Source organism: Nycticebus coucang, chromosome X, assembly GCF_027406575.1.
Source record: "Nycticebus coucang isolate mNycCou1 chromosome X, mNycCou1.pri, whole genome shotgun sequence".
Lineage (NCBI taxonomy): Eukaryota > Metazoa > Chordata > Mammalia > Primates > Lorisidae > Nycticebus > Nycticebus coucang.
In genome coordinates this window covers 12,108,932-12,127,075 of record NC_069804.1, presented here as the reverse complement: position 1 = coordinate 12,127,075, position 18,144 = coordinate 12,108,932, and the positions used below count along the sequence as shown (strand labels likewise).

The window sequence follows — 18,144 nt, the reverse complement described above, 5'->3', positions numbered from 1 at the left end:
TCTGTCAACTGACTTCATAATATCTTCTTAGCGTGCTACACCAGTGGGTCATAGACTTTTGGGTGTTAAAAAGTCTTAACAATTGGGCAGCGCCTGTGGCTCAAAGGAGTAGGGCGCTGGCCCCATGTGCCAGAGGTGGCAGGTTCAAACCCAGCCCCGGCCAAAAACTGCAAAAAAAAAAAAAAAATAAAAAATAGTCTTAACAATCGATGACCCCAAAAAGCTTTTGCTGTGGAGGGGGTAGGGTGGCACCTGTGGCTCATTGAGTAGGGTGCAGGCCCCATATACAGAGGGCGGCGGGTTCAAACCTGGCCCCAGCCGAACCGCAACAAAACAATAGCCGGGCATTGTGGCGGGCGCCTGTAGTCTCAGCTACTCTGGAGGCTGAGGCAAGAGAATCACCTAAGCCCAGGAGGTGGAGGTTGCTGTGAGCTGTGACACCATGGCACTCTACTGAGGGTGACAAAATGAGACTTTGTCTCTTAAAAAAAAAGCTTTTGCTGTGGGTTATACCTATAAATTCTACATTAGAAACTGTGACTGAGAAATAATATTATTTAATAATAAACTTATTTATTTAAAATCATAATAAAACCATTATATGTCAAAACCATTATATGTCAACCTAAATGTTTAGGAAAGGTAACTATTTTGCAAAACAGAAAAACACCTTAGTGAGAAGAGTAGTAGTGTTTTATATTTCTGCAAATCTCTTGAATATCTGACTTAATATTAGACAGCTGGATTCGTACATTGGCATTCATTCAGAGGAATCTTGGAGTATCTTGCTTTGGTTGAAGTATATAAAGAAAACTCAATCTCATAGGAGAAGGGAGTATTTTAATGGTCTTAGATGAGTATAGAATTATTTCTTGATAGTACACCGAAATTCAGAAACCATTCAGGTGGTTTCTTTTTTTTTTTTTTTTTTTTTTGCAGTTTTTGACCTGGGCTAGGTTTGAACCCGCCACTCCGGCATATGGGGCCAGTGCCCAACTCCTTTGAGCCACAGGCGCTGCCCTAAGTGATGGTTTCTTAAAGACTACTTGCAATATGAAATCTAAAATTAGATCGATGATTTTTTTGTGACCTGTTCTATTAAAACCCATTGCTTTATATTGCACTTTGGTTCTTATTTTTAAGAATGATTGTCCAACATTCCATATTGGTCATTTGAAAAATAATGGTCCTTTGAGTTAAGCAGATCTTTCAAATATTGACACATTTCATTAATCCATATCCCCGCAATATCCCATTTGTTAATATCACCACTGATTTCATCCATAAGTCTTCTAATATTGGGAAGCTGTCAGTCTCACCATGGCAGGTATAAGTTTTCCAAGTTCATTGGCAACGGATACTACCAGTTGTTTTCTTTGCAGTGACAGGCTGCTCTCTTAGTTCATTTTTTGAGAAAATTTCTGCCAAATACCCAAGTCTGAAAAACCATAGCTCATCGGACATTCTTCCAAGGAAAATGGATTCCACAAAAAAAGTGCTAGTTCAGCTCCTAAGTCAATCGCACATGAACTTTGCTTCCAGACTGCCGTCGTGCAGTGTGTATGCAGCAGAAGGGCTTTCCCTCTTCCCATTTTCTCACGAAATTTTCAAAAGACATGTACTTAGGGGCTGATATTAAATGATATTTTTTTTTACTGTATCAGGGACCTTTTTAAGTTAACTGGCTTTTTATTTTTATTTCTCTTCCTGCAAGTGCAGGGTGGTGAAGGATATGCTGCTGCCAAGTATACAATAGTGCCACTGCCTGATTCCTGCTAAGGCATCAGTAGTTTTACTGCGGAAATGTCAGTACAGTAAAACAAATGGCATCTTGATGCTATTATACAAAGAGTTTCTACTTCACAGACCTGAAAAGGTCTCCTAGGGCTGCACAGACCATATTAGAGAGCCCACTCCTGGCTCAGAGTGGGGCTGGTGGAGGAGAAGGTTGGAATCACAGGAGGGGGAGCTTGTGGGCCAATCAAGCCTCTCCCCAGACCTGCCCCCAAAATCTGCATTTTCAGGAGTTCCCAAGGGAATTGCTAAGAATGTTTTTTTTTTGAGATGGAGTCTCACTTTGTTGTCATTGGTAGAGTCCTGTGGCATCATAGTTCACAACCTCAAACCCTTGGGCTCAAGTGATCCTCTTGCCTCAGTTTTTCATTTTAAGTAGAGATGGAGGTCTCACTCTTGCTCAGGCTGGTCTCAAATTCCTGAACTCAAGCAGTCTACCTGCCTTGGCCTCCCAGAGTGCTAGGATTACAGGTGTGAGCCGTTGCACCCAGCCTAACCATGTTAAAGTTTGAGAAAAACTGTTCTTCTTCTTTTTTTCTTTCTTTTTTTTTTTTTTTTTTTTTGTAGAGACAGAGTCTTACTATATCACCCTCAGTAGAGTGCCATGGCGTCACACAGCTCACAGCAACCTCCAACTCTTGGGCTTAGGCGATTCTCCTGCCTTAGCCTCCCGAGTAGCTGGGACTACAGGCGCCTGTCACAATGCCTGGCTATTTTTTTGTTGCAGTTTGGCTAGGGCTGGGTTTGAACCCACCACCTTCAGTATATGGGGCTGGTGCCCTACCCACTGAGCCACAGACGCCACCCAAGAACAACTGTTCTTTAAGGAGTCTACCTGAACCTTTCCTGTAACTGGCCAAAAGGTAAATATCTACCCTGCCTTTGTAGCTCGAAGGTAGCCATAGTCCAGGTATGAATGAGTTAGTGTGGCTATGTGCAAATAAACCTTTAAAGACACAGAAATTTGAAATTCATATACCTTTCAGATGCCACAAAGTATACTTCCTGACTTTTTTCGAAATGTCAAAATCATCCTGAGTCTCCAGGCCATATGGAGAGCCAAATTTGGCTTGTGGATCATAGTTTGCTGACCCCTACTTTAGAAGATTGGTTCTCGGACGGCACTTGTGGCTCAGTCGGTGAGGCGCTGGCCCCATATACCGAGGGTGGTGGGTTCAAACCCAGCCCCGGCCAAACCGCAACCAAAAAATAGCCGGGCGTTGTGGCGGGCGCCTGTAGTCCCAGCTACTCGGGAGGCTGAGGCAGGAGAATCGCCTAAGCCCAGGAGTTGGAGGTTGCTGTGAGCTGTGTGATGCCACAGCACTCTACCGAGGGCCATAAAGTGAGACTCTGTCTCTACAAAGAAAAAAAAGAAGATTGGTTCTCAAAATAGAGTGCTCATTGAAATTACCTTGGAAGTTTAAAAAGAAACAAACCTGTCATTCCTGAGTGCCATACCTGGACATTCTTATGTAATTGGTCTCGGGTGAAACATTAGAATTTTTAGATGCTCTCCAAATGATTCTAAAGTACAGGGGGGAAAATTGAGAACTTCTGTTTTTTTTTTTTTTTTTTTTTTCTTGTAGAGACAGTCTCACTGTACTGCCCTCGTGTAGAGTGCCATGACGTCACACGGCTCACAGCAACCTCTAACTCTTGGGCTTATGTGATTCTCTTGCCTCAGCCTCCCAAGCAGCTGGGAGTACAGGCGCGCGTCACAACGCCCAGCTATTTTTTTGTTGCAGTTTGGCCGGGGCTGGGTTTGAACCCGCCACCCTCAGCATATGGGGCCAGCGCCCTACTCACTGAGCCACAGGCGTCACCCCATGTTATAATTTTTTTTTAAATTAATTTGGGCATGGTGGCCTATACCTGTGATCCCAGCGCTCTTGGAGGCTGACATACAGGGATCACTTGAGGTCAGGAGTTTGAGACCAGCCTGAGTAAAGTGAGACCTCACCTCCATGAAAAATAGGAAAATTAGCTGGGATTGGTGGTGGGCACCTGTAGTCCCAGCTACTGGGGAGGCTGAAGCAGAAGGATCATTTGAGCCCAGGAGTTTGAGGTTGCTGTGAGCTAGGCTGACGTCATAGCACTCTACCCAGGGCAACAGAGTGAGACTCTTTTTAAAAAAAGAAAAAAAATTTTTTTAAGGATGTCTTTAAAAATTTTGGAAGTGACTCAACTATAATTTGAACTTTACCTATTGAATGCAAGCAACGTAACCTAATTATTTGTACCCTCATATTAATCTGAAATAAATTAAGAAATTTTAGAACTTGGCAGTGTCACCAGAGGTCTGAGACCAGAATTGTACATTGTAACCCTGGGAGCAAGGTTTCTCACCTTGGCATTATTGACATTTGGGGTCTATTGATTCTTTGTTGGGGGTGGGGGTTGTCTTGTGCATTGCAGGATATTTAGCAGCTTCCTTGGCTTCTACCTACCACGTGCCAGCAGCAGTTGTAAGATGTGATGACCAAAAATGTCTCCAGACATGGGCAAATGTCTCTGGTGGGCAAAATTGCCCTGGTTAACAGCTAGTGGTTTAAACTATACATTTGTCATTTATGCTGTCTCAGGGGTTCTCTACCTTGGCACCATTGACATCTGGGGCCGGGTAATTTTTTGTTGTGGGGCCTGTCTTGTACACTGAGGGATGTTTAACAGCATCTCTGGCTCCATGCATTAATGCCAAAAGCACCCCCTTCACCAGATATGACAACCCAAAGTATCTCCAGACATTGCCACCACACGTCCCCTGAAAGGCACAGTGCCCAGTGTTGAGAACTGCTACTTAGCCCGCTCACAACCCGGGAGGCTTCTGTCTGCTGACATTCACTTCTGCTTAAGCAAGATTCTCTCTGCCTCCATTTTCCTATTGCTGGTTGCTTGAAAGTTGTAAAGCTTGGCTCCTGCGTCTTTCCTTTTTAATTTTGTGGTTCATTAGGAATTGGTAATGTAGCAAGGAAAGCCCAGTGTAGAGGGGTCCATGGGGTGAGAATGAGTGTCGGGGGGATATATGTTTGTGGGGGGTGGTATACATGTGTCTGGGGGTAGTGTGTGTAAGACATTCATTCCCTGGGGAAGAATCTCAGTCCTTGTTCCTGCTGGCCCTCACTCTGAGCCAGCATTAAATTTGCAGCCAAGATCACAGATAATTTGAGCCAATCACTTGGCCACTATGAACTCAGAGCCATGGCAACAGCTATCCACAAGCCTGAGGACAAAAGGTGTTTTATTCTGTTGTCCTGCAGAAAAGGTTCTAGGGTTCTATTTGGAGACAAAATCGCCATTGAGAGTTAGGGCCATTGATGGGTATTTTTTTCTCCCTACTACGTGATTTATATTTAAACTGTCTTAGGCTAACGCACACTGGAGTTTTTGTGCGAAGCAAAACCTAAAATTCTTTTCAGCCAGAGACCGGCCCAGGGGTGTGAAGGCTTAAGACATTAGCCCAACAGAGGTGTTGAGGGTTTGGTGAGAGATATTGAGAATGAATTACTAAATGACTAGTAAAATGTGCTAGAAAGCCACCTGGTATTGATTTTTCTTATGTCAGTAGATCACAGTGGTCCAAAAACGCTTTCCTTGTTTTTTCTGATTCATGTTAACCAATGTTGTCATTGCTGGTTTGAAACTTGGGAAAATTCAGTCTGTGGATTCATAGGAGTATGCAAGAAAAGCATTGGTCTTCCTTAGCTCGCATGAACTTCATAGCACCGGGCTTTGCTGGGGCTTGGCACCATCTCCACATTTATAAACATCAGCTTGCCTTTGACCACTGGGGAGATCACAAATCCATTTCCTTTGTCTCTAGGTGCTCCCAGCACCATGGGGGCAGCGGGGAAGGGAGTGCTCATAAATGTGCTTTCTCAGGTGACTAGACACCTATCTTCTCAGGCCCTGTCTATGGCATGGTATGGCACTAAAGCATCTTTGATGTAAAAAATTCCACTTGCTTGGCTCAGGAAAAAAGCAGTCTAGTTGCACACTTCTCAGGACAGCAGAACAGCTTGGGACATTTTGTTTTTCTTCATTGTAGCCCCTGGAACTCGTTCGATTTGCAAATAGCTAGAGTGTTATGGTCAAACCCAGTGGGCCGTGTCTTAGGGAGAAAGCACCAGGCACCATTTAACACAAAAGCAGGCATGTCATGTCAAAGGGGCTCAGGATGCCACACCTGAGACTGGGAAGATGGGACTATTGACTAGAAATGGGCTTCTCTAACTTTCACATGCACTCAGATCACCCTGGAAGGCAGATTCTGATTCAGCTGGTCTGGCATGCTGCCTGAGATCCTGTATTTCTCACACACTCCCTGCTAAAGCCAATGCTGCCGGTTATGAAATGGAATGAATGGGCAGCTGCTGCCCTTCCCAGGGCTGACACCCTCACCCATGCCCGTGACTCGGCTTCTCTGACAATGCCAATGAACCAGACCCGTAAGAGACGCCAACTCTGAAATGATGGGAATAGCCAGGTTGCGGGGAAGAGTTTCTTTTGTTTGAAGGCTGAGCTGTGCCTTCAAATGAACCTATGCTAACAGTCTTATTGAGTTACAAATCATCTTACCTTGGTTCTTTGGCTTAGTTGAGTATTTATTTTAGTAACTAACTCATTAGCCATGGATACTTCTTCATAGCCCGATGTTTAATATCTTAAAGATCATTGTTTCATATATTTTGCCTGATGTTTTAGTTACTTTAGACAGGAGGGTAAATTTGGTTTCTGTTCCTCCATCTTGGCCAGAAGCCGGGAATGGTTTCAGGAGTTAGATTTTTATGGTAGTGCATTGTGGCTGGCAGTGAAAGAAAGCAGGTGGAACTGCCATAGTTAAGCACTTGCGTGGTTCTTTACGACACTGGCTCTCAAATTAGAGCATATATGAGAAACACCCAATAGACCTGTTAAAATACATATTACTGGGTCTGCCCTCAAAGTTTCTGATTCAGTTGTGTGCGGGGGGACACTAACATTTGCTATTTTTTTTTTGAGACAGAGTCTCACTACGTCACGCTCGGGAGAGTGCTGTGGCATCACAGCTCACAGCAACCTCTAACTCTTGGGCTTAAGCGATTCTCTTGCCTCAGCCTCCCGAGTAGCTGGGACTACAGGAGCCCACCACAATGCCTGGCTATTTTGTTTGTTTGTTTCAGTTGTCATTATTGGTTAGCTGGCCCGGGCTGGGCTCGAACCCGCCAACCTCCGTGAATGCGGCTGGTGCCATAACCACTGTGCAATGGGTGCTGAGCCAAACATTTTTCATATGTTCCTACATGAATGTTTTTTCACCTTTTTTATCTCACAGCACACTTGAGCCTATAGTTAAACTTCTATGGCCCCCTTAAATTATGTTGATCAAAAAAAAAAAAGACTAATAAAAATACACTTCCTATGCTTTGAACTTCTTTCACAAATAATTTGATTAATGATCTTTAAAATTTTTTGTGGCACACCTAAGATCCTCTCTTAGCACACCACTGTGCTGTGACATACTAGTTGAAAATTATTATCTTACATGATGCTGATGCTGCCAGTGCAGGGACCACACTTCCAGATTTGGGTCTGCAAACGTTTTATGTAAAGAGTTATATAATAAATATATCTGGCTTTTCAAGCCATGTATCTTGTTACAGCTGCTCAACTCTATCCTTGCAGGGCAAAAATGGCCACAGACAATTTGTAAATGAATGGGTATGGCTGTGTTCCAGTAAAACTTTACTTATGAAAACACAGGCCATGGTTTGCTGCTTTAGGAGAGCTTCCAGTGTTGACTTTGTGATGGATACTAGGGTAGGTAACTGCTACTGCCTTTTAGAGTAAAGGGAAGTCATCCATTCTCCTGTGGAGATAGTGTACTGCACACATCTAGTTCCTTGATATAGATTTGGATGGTTTTTGCACTGAGGGGGCGATGTCTACCTTTCTAGGCTGTGTTTTTAATGTTAGGAAATAAGAAAGAAGGCTACTGTATACATATGAGGGGGAAAGACCCCTTCTTGCCCCTTCCCACATAAATACACCCAAGACCAGTGACATAATTTGCAACCTGCTATGAAATGTAAATTCTGACATCCTTGTTCAAAAATGATTAAGAATTTCAGAATGGTGGTAGAGCATTAAACCAAGCGCAGGGCTCTGTGTGACTGCACAGATCACACACACACCCATGATGCAGGCCTGAATACATCACCATCATGGCATCTGCCATTTACACACTGTATGGATTCCCAGTCAGAAATGCTGTTTATGTGAAGGCACCGATATGGATATCCACTTTAGAAAACATATTTACCTTTTTCTTACTAACTTTGTGTGGCACTCTTGGTTCTTTTAGGATGAGTATGTGCTATGTAACCAAACTGCCCTGTATTCAAAGATACCTTGAATACTGAGGTTAGGGGTGACTTTTAGACTGACATAGAAGATACAGTGGGAGTGATCCATTTATAGATGACTGGATATCCACCACACCTGCAGTTTTAACCCTGATAACTAGTCAACCAAGCTAGAATAAGCTCTACATCCAGCTGTCCTATTTCCCATATACCTTCCTCATGTCATATGTCACAAGCTTCGAGTCACATTGGCTGGCAGTGTCTGTAAGAGTTTTCCCTGTGTGAGGGAGAACAAAGATGACTAATATGGTGATTTTGGTTCTGAAGGAGCCAGGTTCCTACAGCCACAAATAAAATCATCTGCTACAAATGTAAGAGTACTGAAAGAGCATGATTCATTGCGGTGACCCCCTAAATTCTGGAATCCCTGGCTTTCTCTGCTCCTAGAAAACTAGATCCATAGCATGGGGTATATGAAGTCATTGAGTGATATAAATTGGAGGGAAACTTTAGCCTTGATCTAGTATTGAATTTAGGAGTGGTCAGCATCATTCTTCTAACCTTACTTGTCTTTTTGAACCTGGGAGAAGTTGTGCTGTTTCTTTTAAATTCTTTCACCCTTTGGATGAAAGATTGTTTGAAGTGGCAACTGTGGGTTTGGAAGGATGAGTTATATCATTAAGGAGCAAGTGAGTACGCTACACAGTAACACCTAACTCTAAAGGACAAGAAAGGATGTGGTTTGTTAAAAGTGCATACGACAAAAATATTCAAAACTGAACAAGCATTTTCTCATGTTACCTATCAATGTCACCATGTCCACCGTGGAAGTATTCTGTATACTGGGGCTTTCTTTAGAAAGCCTTTTCTGATCCCTCGCCAATCTGAATTATATTCCCTTCTGTACTTCCCTCTCCCTCTCCACCCTCCATCCACTAGGTCTCTGGAGGTCTGGATCTTCAGCCTCATCATGCTGTGCTAGAATAGTTATGTTATTTGTCTTCCTCCAGTATTTATCTCAAAGGCAAAAGGGACATCTGACTTCATATTTGCATCCCCCATACCAAGCACTGTGCTTGATGACAGTAGGTCTTGAAAAAGTACTGAATTAATGAAATCCAAATGAATCCACTATAGAAAATCAAATATTTCAATGTACACAGCTATGATTTAATAAAAAAAAGGAAAAAAAAAAAAAAGAAAATCAAATACTTGGCAAGTAAAAAAGTGCCTTCCAAAGCAGTGTTCTGGGATGATGTAAGGTCCTATATCTGAGGCTGGGCATGGTAGCTAAGGGAGGCCAATGCAGGTGGATTGCCTGAGCTCAGGAGTTTGAGACCAGCCTAAGCAAGAGCGAGACTGTGTCTCTAAAAATAGCCAGGCATTGTAGCAGGTGCCTATAGTCCCAGCTACTTAGGAGGCTGACACAAGAGAATGGCTTGAGCCTAAAAGTCTGAGGTTGCTGTGAGCTATGATGCCATAGCACTTTCCCAAGGGTGACAAAGTGAGACTCTGTCTCAAAGAAAAAAAAAAAGGTCCTATATCTGCATTGTCCAATACGGTAGCCACTAGTACACATGGCTATTGAGCATATGAAATGTGGTTAATTGCAACTGAGGCCCTGGGTTTTTCACTTTATCTAATTTTAAATAATTTATATAGCCACATGTGCTAATGGCTACTATACTGAACCACACAGTCCCAAGGCTACACATCTGTATTCAATAAGGATGAGATATAACTTCATCAGCTGGGAAAGCAGGCATTCATCTTGTTCTTATCATCACAGAGACTGAGAATGTGGGGGATATGAATAATCTAACATACTCAGGTCTATTTTCTCTTTATGTAACTGAACACATCAAGGCCAAGGATTTTGGTTTCTCTTGGTTTGGCAACCTGCAGAGAATTAGGACTTTTAGTTTGCATTCCTCTAACCCCAGTCCCCAGAAAGTCATCTGACAAAATAAGATTGAGTTCTGGGCCAGGCACAGTGGCTCATGCCTATAATTCTAACACTCTGGGAGGCTGAGGCAGGCAAATTGCCTGAGCTCAGGAGTTCAAAGACTAACAAAAGCAAGAACTAGACCTCATCTCTACTAAAAACAGAAAAACTGGCCAGGTGTTATAGCGGGTACCTGTAGTTCCAGCTACCCAGGAGGCTGAGGCAAGAGGATCACTTGAGCCCGAGAGACTGAGGTTGCTATGAGCTATGATAATACAGCACTCTACTGAGAGTGATCAAGTAAGACTGTCTCAAAAAAAAAAGAAAAAAAAAATCTAACATTCCTGTTCACAAATCTCAAGTGTCTGAGAGATTATTGTACTGACTTGCTAGTGAAGTTGAACCCTATTGCTAGTGAAGTTGAACCCTATTATGCACTGGTTCCCATTTTATGTAGTGGCTCAGTCCATTTCTGGGAGGTTGGTCTTCCTGATAAAAGCTGGTCCCTTTTGAAATAAAAGGAAGCACAGCTTTCTTATGAAGCCCTGACATTTTTTAGTAATATTTTACCATGAACTACAGAGAAATCTGGTGATGAGGGTCTGTAGTTACTTTCTGTAATAGGCTTAAGCAAACACTAGTTTACAATGGGATGCTCATCAAAATGGAAACATTCATCTCTGATGTTTTACACTGGGTTGTCATTCCCTGACTACTAGGAAGATCATTTGGGAGAAAGAATTTAACTGGCTTTAATGCGCTTGCCTTGAAGTAATGAGCTGAGCTTAATTGCTGTTAAACACCATAATGCATTTAAAGTTCGATTTCCCCGACAAGCCATTTACTTAAGGGTCTGGATAATATAAATTGGGACAGGAGGTCAGGAGAGGTACTGACATTATCCTGAGGCCAGCATTGCTTTACTAAAACATAAATGTCTCTGAACTGAAGATGTCACCTGGCTCTGCCCATTGGGGAGGTCTTTATGGACATCCCAAGCAAAAGCTTATTTTAAAAAATGAATAAAGTCTCAGCTTTTCAAGATTAAGAGTGACTCATGGCTCTCTCTCCTTCATTCCACCTCATAGATGCTCATTTTGTCTTCTTTTTTTTTTTTTCTCACATTCCTTTCTACCTTCAACTACTTAAATATCATCCACCAGTTCTGGGTTCTGACTCTGAACATCAGGGAAGGGGGCAGGTAGAAGGAGGGGAGGAGGAGGAAGAGAAGGATGATGAACTGTTTGTGCTGCCTGGGATGGGGGGAGCATTCTTATTAGCAAGTTGAGTTCAAAAAAAAGTTGAGGTAATTTCTGATATTGACTTGAATGAACCTTAAGTAGATCTTGGTGACTTTGTACTTCAGTGAATTAGGGATCAAAATACCTATCGCCTTTCCAAAATAATCAGATTGATATTTTTCCAAACCTGGAGACAGCATAATTACTGTATTAGGCTCTTCCAGTTGCCTGCAAGGTCAAGGGCTTGGGGAAAGCCATTGGCTGCTACGGCAGTAGATGTACTTAAAACCTCAGAAGGTTGAGGTTGGAGAAAACCTGACTGTCGCTTTTCTCATGGAGCTGCAGCTTTACTGCTGTCCTCTTCTGACTTTGGTAGTAGAATGAATGCTGTTCCTTATCACTTGAGCCACCCCCACTGCGGCTTGATCAGAAAGCTCTAGAATTGTAACATACCCCACAATCGTTTGTCAGTACTCTGCTGATCACTACCCTTCCAGAGTTTGGGCAAATTAATTTACATTCCCCCTTGGAGCCTCAGGGTTCTCAACCACAGAATGTGAGATGCTGGTAACTACCCTGCTGGCCCTTGGGATGTTGAAGTATTACCAAAGAGCATGCTGGGGAAGATGGAAAGTAGAACCTTCTCTGCTAATATGTGGTGTTCACAAAGATCAAAGCAGTCTTGCCCATAATGGCTGCATTTTCTCTCCTTTGGGTCTAGGCTGCTTCGAATGCTGCATCAAGTGTCTGGGAGGAGTCCCCTATGCCTCCCTGGTGGCTACCATCCTCTGCTTCTCTGGAGTCGCCTTGTTCTGTGGGTGTGGGCACGTGGCTCTCGCAGGAACTGTGGCAATTCTAGAACAACATTTCTCCACCAACACCAGTGACCATGCCTTGCTGAGTGAGGTGTAAGTATCCACTTCCCTTAAAAAATGTATTTAATGGCGGCGGTGCCTGTGGCTCAAAGGAGTGGGTGCCAGCCCCATATGCCAGAGGTGGCGGGTTCAAACCCAGCCCTGGCCAAAATTGCAAAAAAAAAAAAAAAAAAAAAAGGGGGGGTTGGTGGTGGTGCCTGTGGCTAAATGGAGTAGAGCGCTGGCCCCATATGCCAGAGGTGGTGAGTTCAAACCCAGCCCCAGCCAAAAACTGCAAAAAAAAAAAAAAAAAAAAAAAAAAACCAAAACGTATTTAAGGGCCAGGCACAGTGACTCATGCCCGTAATCCTAGCACTCTGGGAGGCCGAGACGTGTGGATTGCTTGAGCTCAGGAGTTTGAGACCAGCCTGAGGAAGAGCAACACCCCATCTCTACTAAAAATAGAAAAACTAGGGGCAGTGCCTATGGCTCAAAGGAGTAGGGCGCCGGCCCCATATGCTGGATGTGGCGGGTTCAAGCCCAGCCCCAGCCAAGAACTGCAGAAAAAAAAAGAAAGAAAAACTAGCCAAGTATTGTGGCAGGTACCTGTAGTCCCAGCTACTTGGGAGGCTGAGGCAAGAGGATTGAGGTTGCTGTGAGTATAATGCCATGGCATTCTACCCAGGGCAACAGAGTAAGACTCTGTCTCAAAAAAATGTATTTAAGGCTCGACGCCTGTGGCTCAAGCAGCTAAGGCACCAGCCACATACACCTGAGCTGGCAGGTTCGAATACAGCCTGGGCCCACCAAACAACGATGGCTGCAACCAAAAAATAGCTGGGCGTTGTGGTGGGCACCTGTAGCCCCAGCTACTTGGGAGACGGAGGCAGGAGAATTGCTTCAGCCCAGGAGTTGGAAGTTGCTGTGAACTGTGACACTACAGCACTCTACCCAGGACGACAGCTTGAGGCTGTCTCAAAAAAAAAAAAAAAGTGTATTTAAGATGAATCCACCTTGTGACATTTTCACAAAGTGTGCTCTCCTGGTAGAAAACTGATGCTTTTAATTAAAGCTCACTATATGCAGATAGAAAAGGTCCAGGAGAAAAGGAAAAAAGGACCAAGAATATGGTGGGTATTTAGGCCTTGAAGTGGGATCTCACCTGGGAATGGCAAGGCTCATGCCTAGGACATTCTGCACATGGTAGCCATGGATGTGGGGGACTATGATAAGGTAACGGGTGGTGATGCTGATTAGCTCACCAGAGTTAGCTTTGTTCCCAAGTAACAGATACTTCAGCTTTCTTCCATGAAATGATTCTATCCCTGAATTGATAGGAACCCCGTTGAAGACTTTTAGAAAATAGGAAGATGGCAAGTGTGTATACAGGGGGTTATTCCCAAATCTCTGCCTTCTCATTCTGGAATTATTCTCAGCAGAGTCACATTGACTGCCACATATAGATTCCCATATCCGTGCAAGAACAGCAGCCATCTACTTACGTGTTTCAGATATCTAGCTCCTTTCTCCATTTCCTTCTGCATTTTTTTCTTTTCTTGAATCCCAAAATTTCATAGTGTTTAGGCTGTGTCAAGAGTATGAGAAGCATTACCACCAGATTGAAAAGGCATGGATAAATTTTTATAGAACAGTGATGGAATCATGTTGGAAGAGTCCTTATGGAATGTTATTTTTTTATCTATTCGCACATGACATCCAAAGTAATGAGAGGCTTATAAGGAAGGATCAAGCAGGACAAGGAACTCCATCAGTGCCAACCACACAAACAACTATGTACCAGGAATGAATGTGGGAAAGGTGTGCTGGGTTAATTAACCTAGTGATCCCAATCAATGGCTCTCAAGCTTCTGAGAAGCTTTCAAAAACTCCCCAGGCCTAACCCCAGACCAATCAAGTCAACATGTCTGGAGAAGGGATCCAGATACCACCAGTATTTCCTAAAACTTCCTAGGTGATTCCGATGGGTGGCCAAAGGCTGGGGGATTAGTCATCTGGGTCTTTGTCAACTTTTGTAGGACAAACTTAGTTGTGAATTAGCTTTCTGTAGCCTAAACCTATTCGACCTACTGTCATTTGTGTGGTGAGATTCTCAGTGCAAAGAACATCTGCCTAAGTTACTCCTCAAAGAACCCCTGAGTGCTTCATAGCTCACAATAAACTCAAACTTGTGAGCTCAAGCAATCCCCTTGCTTTAGCATCCCAAGTAGCTGGGACTACAGTTTCCCACCATAACGCCTGGCTAATTTTTCTAAGACTTACCAGAATAAAATTAAGCACTAGATCTGGCTGGGAGGTATTCTGATATGGCAGAACATGTTGTCTGTTGGACCAGGGCTCAAATGCTTGCTCTGCCTCTAATTGTGTATGCTGAGATGAGTAGCATAACTCCCTGAGTGATGCCTATGTTTACCTACATGCAAAATGAGGATTCTAACCCTCACTGCACAGGACTTGAGTATTAACAGATTACAACTGGGCCCTGCCACTGACTGAAGAAAACTTTGCCTTGCCTCTGAAGTTTGCCCAACTCAACTGTAACCATGGGCCTACATTGCTGGGGTGTGGGCAGGGATGCCTGCTCAGGATGCCCCATGAGCCCACCTAAGCCATCAGTGGGGCGGGAGATGCCCAGGTACATCCCCCTGAAGTCCTCTCTCTAGAGCAGGCGTCCTCAAAATGCAGCCCGCAGGCCACATGAGGCGGTGTGATTGTATTTGTTCCCGTTTTGTTTTTTTACTTCAAAATAAGGTATGTGCAGTGTGCATAGGAATTTGTCCATAGATTTTTTTTTTTTAAACTATAGTCTGGCCCTCTAATGGTCTGAGGGACAGTGAATTGGCCCCCCGTTTAAAAAGTTTGAGGACGCCTGCTAGTGGCTACCACACAGTGAATTTAATAGTTCAGGACCTCTTCTTCTTTTTGTAGGATCCAACTGATGCAGTATGTCATCTATGGAATTGCATCCTTCTTCTTCCTGTATGGGATCATTCTGCTGGCAGAAGGCTTTTACACCACAAGTGCAGTGAAAGAACTGCACGGTGAGTTTAAGACAACCGCCTGCGGCCGCTGCATCAGTGGAATGGTAAGTGCAAACGTCTGGGAACTGATTGATAAACAACCAGAGCCTTGCCTGTATTTCCTCATATTGGGTAAAAACTACCAGCTCTTTGAGAGTAGAATCAGGACCCAAGTATTGATCTTTCTGATTCAAAATTAGGACTATGAATCCCTTTAACGTGATATTGATAATAAATTAAAATGTATGGCGGTAGACTTAAATGTTTCCCTTATTAATGTACAGGTGAAAAGGCTACTGAAGATTTCTCACATTTCTCAAATTCTTACTATAGAAGTTCCTACTGTAGACAACATTCATATTGTCTCAATGGTCTCTTTTATCTTTAAAATATAGATCACAGGGCTGGGTGCGGTGGCTCACGCCTGTAATCCTAGCACTCTGGGAGACTGAGGCTGGTGGATTGCCTGAGTTCAGGAGTTCGAGACCAGCCTGAACAAGAGCCAGACCCTGTCTTTAAAAAAACTAGCCCAGTGTTATGGCAGGTGCCTGTAGTCCCAGCTGCTTGGATGGCTGAGGCAAGAGAATCACTTGAGCACAAGAGTTTGACGTTGTTGTGAGCTATGATGCCATGGCACTCTACCCAAGGTGACAGAGTGAGACTCTTGTCTCAAGAAAGAAAGAAAGAAAATAAAAATATAGATCACGGTCATAAAAACATGTATGTACTATGAGAAATTGTCGCAATCCTTCTGTAAATGGTTACCAGCACCCTTAATGTACCAAGTATGGGACTTTGCCAGCCAAGAGAGGTGCAAAAATTGAAAGGCCCCTTTTTCAAGGAGCTTATAGTCTAAGATAGTGGTTAGCAAATTACAGCCTATGGGCCAAATTTGGCCTACTGTATGGTTTTATAGAGCTCAAGAAGAATGCTTTTTCTGTCTTTAAGTGGTTGCAAAAAACACATGAATAATATTTCATGATGCATGAAAATTTATGATGCTTAACTTGAAATTTACATAAAGTGCTATTGGCATACAGCCACGCCCATTTATTTGCATATGCCTGTGGCAGCTTTCATGCTAAAAAGCAGCAGAGTTGAGTGACTGCAACAGAGACATATGTGGCCTGCGAAGCCTAATCTGTTTCCTGGTTGCCCCTCTATAGTAAGGAAACATTGCTGGCTGCTGGTCTAGAAGATGACAAATGTTAAAACTAGCTAATTAAAAGGTAGGCTTAAACATTGCTGCATCATAAAAGGAAACCCCTATGAGGAGGACCCCCAGGCAATTGAAGCAGCTTCAAAAATACACTACTGGGACCTGATCAAACTAAAAAGCTTCTGCACAGCCAAGAACACAGTAAGTAAAGCAAGCAGACAGCCCTCAGAATGGGAGGAGATATTTGCAGGTTATGTCTCCGACAAAGGTTTAATAGCCAGAATCCACAGAGAACTCAAACGTATAAACAAGAAAAGAACAAGTGATCCCATTGCAGGCTGGGCAAGGGACTTGAAGAGAAACTTCTCTAAAGAAGACAGGCACATGGCCCACAGACATATAAAAAAATGCTCATCATCCTTAATCATCAGAGAAATGCAAATCAAAACTACTTTGAGACATCATCTAACTCCAGTCAGATTAGCCCATATCACAAAATCCCAAGACCAGAGATGTTGGCATGGATGTGGAGAAAAGGGAACACTTCTACACTGCTGGTGGGAATGCAAATTAATACATTCCTTTTGGAAAGATGTTTGGAGAACACTTAGAGATCTAAAAATAGATCTGCCATTCAATCCTATAATTCCTCTACTAGGTATATACCCAGAAGACCAAAAATCACATTATAACAAAGATGTTTGTACCAGAATGTTTATTGCAGCCCAATTCATAATTGCTAAGTCATGGAAAAATCCCAAGTGCTCATCGATCCACGAATGGATTAATAAATTGTGGTACATGTACACCATGGAATATTATGTAGCCTTAAAGAAAGATGGAGACTTTACCTCTTTCATGTTTACATGGATGGAGCTGGAACATATTCTTCTTAGTAAAGTATCTCAAGAATGGAAGAAAAAGTATCCAATGTACTCAGCCCTACTATGAAACTAATTTATGGCTTTCATATGAAAGCTATAACCCAGTTATAACCTAAGAATAGGGGGCAAGGGGAGAGGGAGGGGGAGGATGGGCGGAGGGAGGGTGGTTGGTGGGATTACACCTACAGTGCATCTTACAAGGAAGGGTACATGTGAAACTTAGTAAATGTAGAATATAAATGTCTTAATAGGCATTTGTTTAGACAGACGGGGGGAAAAAATGGTAAGAAAATGCCAGGAAGGATATGTTAACCAGTGTGATGAAAATGTCAAATGGTCTATAAAACCAGTGTATGGTGCCCCCATGATCGCATTAATGTACACAGCTATGATTTAATAAAAAAAAAAAGGAAACCCGAGGTGAGTTGAGAGGCAAGGAGGGTAGAGGAGCTTGATTATTGGCAAGCTGAATTTGAGTTTATCAACTGAATTTGTGGTGGCATATTCACATGGAAATGTCTCACAGGCAGCTGGCTGCATTGGTCTAGTATTTGAAAGAACAATAAAGTAAAAAAGAAAACTTTTTTTTTTCTTTTTTCAGTGTTGGCTGGGGCCAGGCTATGAACCTGCCACCCCCCAGTATATGGGACCGGCGCCCTACTTCTTGAGTGCTTGGGGGCAGCACCTATGGCTTAGCAGGTAGAGTGCTGGCCCCACATACCAAGGGTGGCAGGTTCAAACCCAGCCCCGGCCAAACTGTAACAAAAAATAGCCGGGTGTTGTGGCAGACGCCTGTAGTCCCAGTTACTCAGGAGGCTGAGGCAAGAGAATTGCCTAAGCCTTGGAGTTGGAGGTTGCTGTGAGCTGTGTGACACCATGGTACTCCTC

The 18,144-nt window shown here is 43.3% G+C and overlaps 1 protein-coding gene across 6 annotated transcripts in view; it reads left to right on the top strand.

The window, feature by feature from the left end:
- Positions 1-18,144, top strand: part of GPM6B (glycoprotein M6B) — a 159,973-nt gene that overhangs the window by 129,828 nt on the left and 12,001 nt on the right. For all 6 annotated transcript variants that reach the window (XM_053580622.1, XM_053580624.1, XM_053580619.1 and 3 more), the window contains 2 exons: positions 12,043-12,229; positions 15,122-15,278. In XM_053580622.1, coding sequence (XP_053436597.1) covers positions 12,043-12,229; positions 15,122-15,278 — 344 coding nt within the window. The remainder of the gene's footprint in view (positions 1-12,042; positions 12,230-15,121; positions 15,279-18,144) is intronic.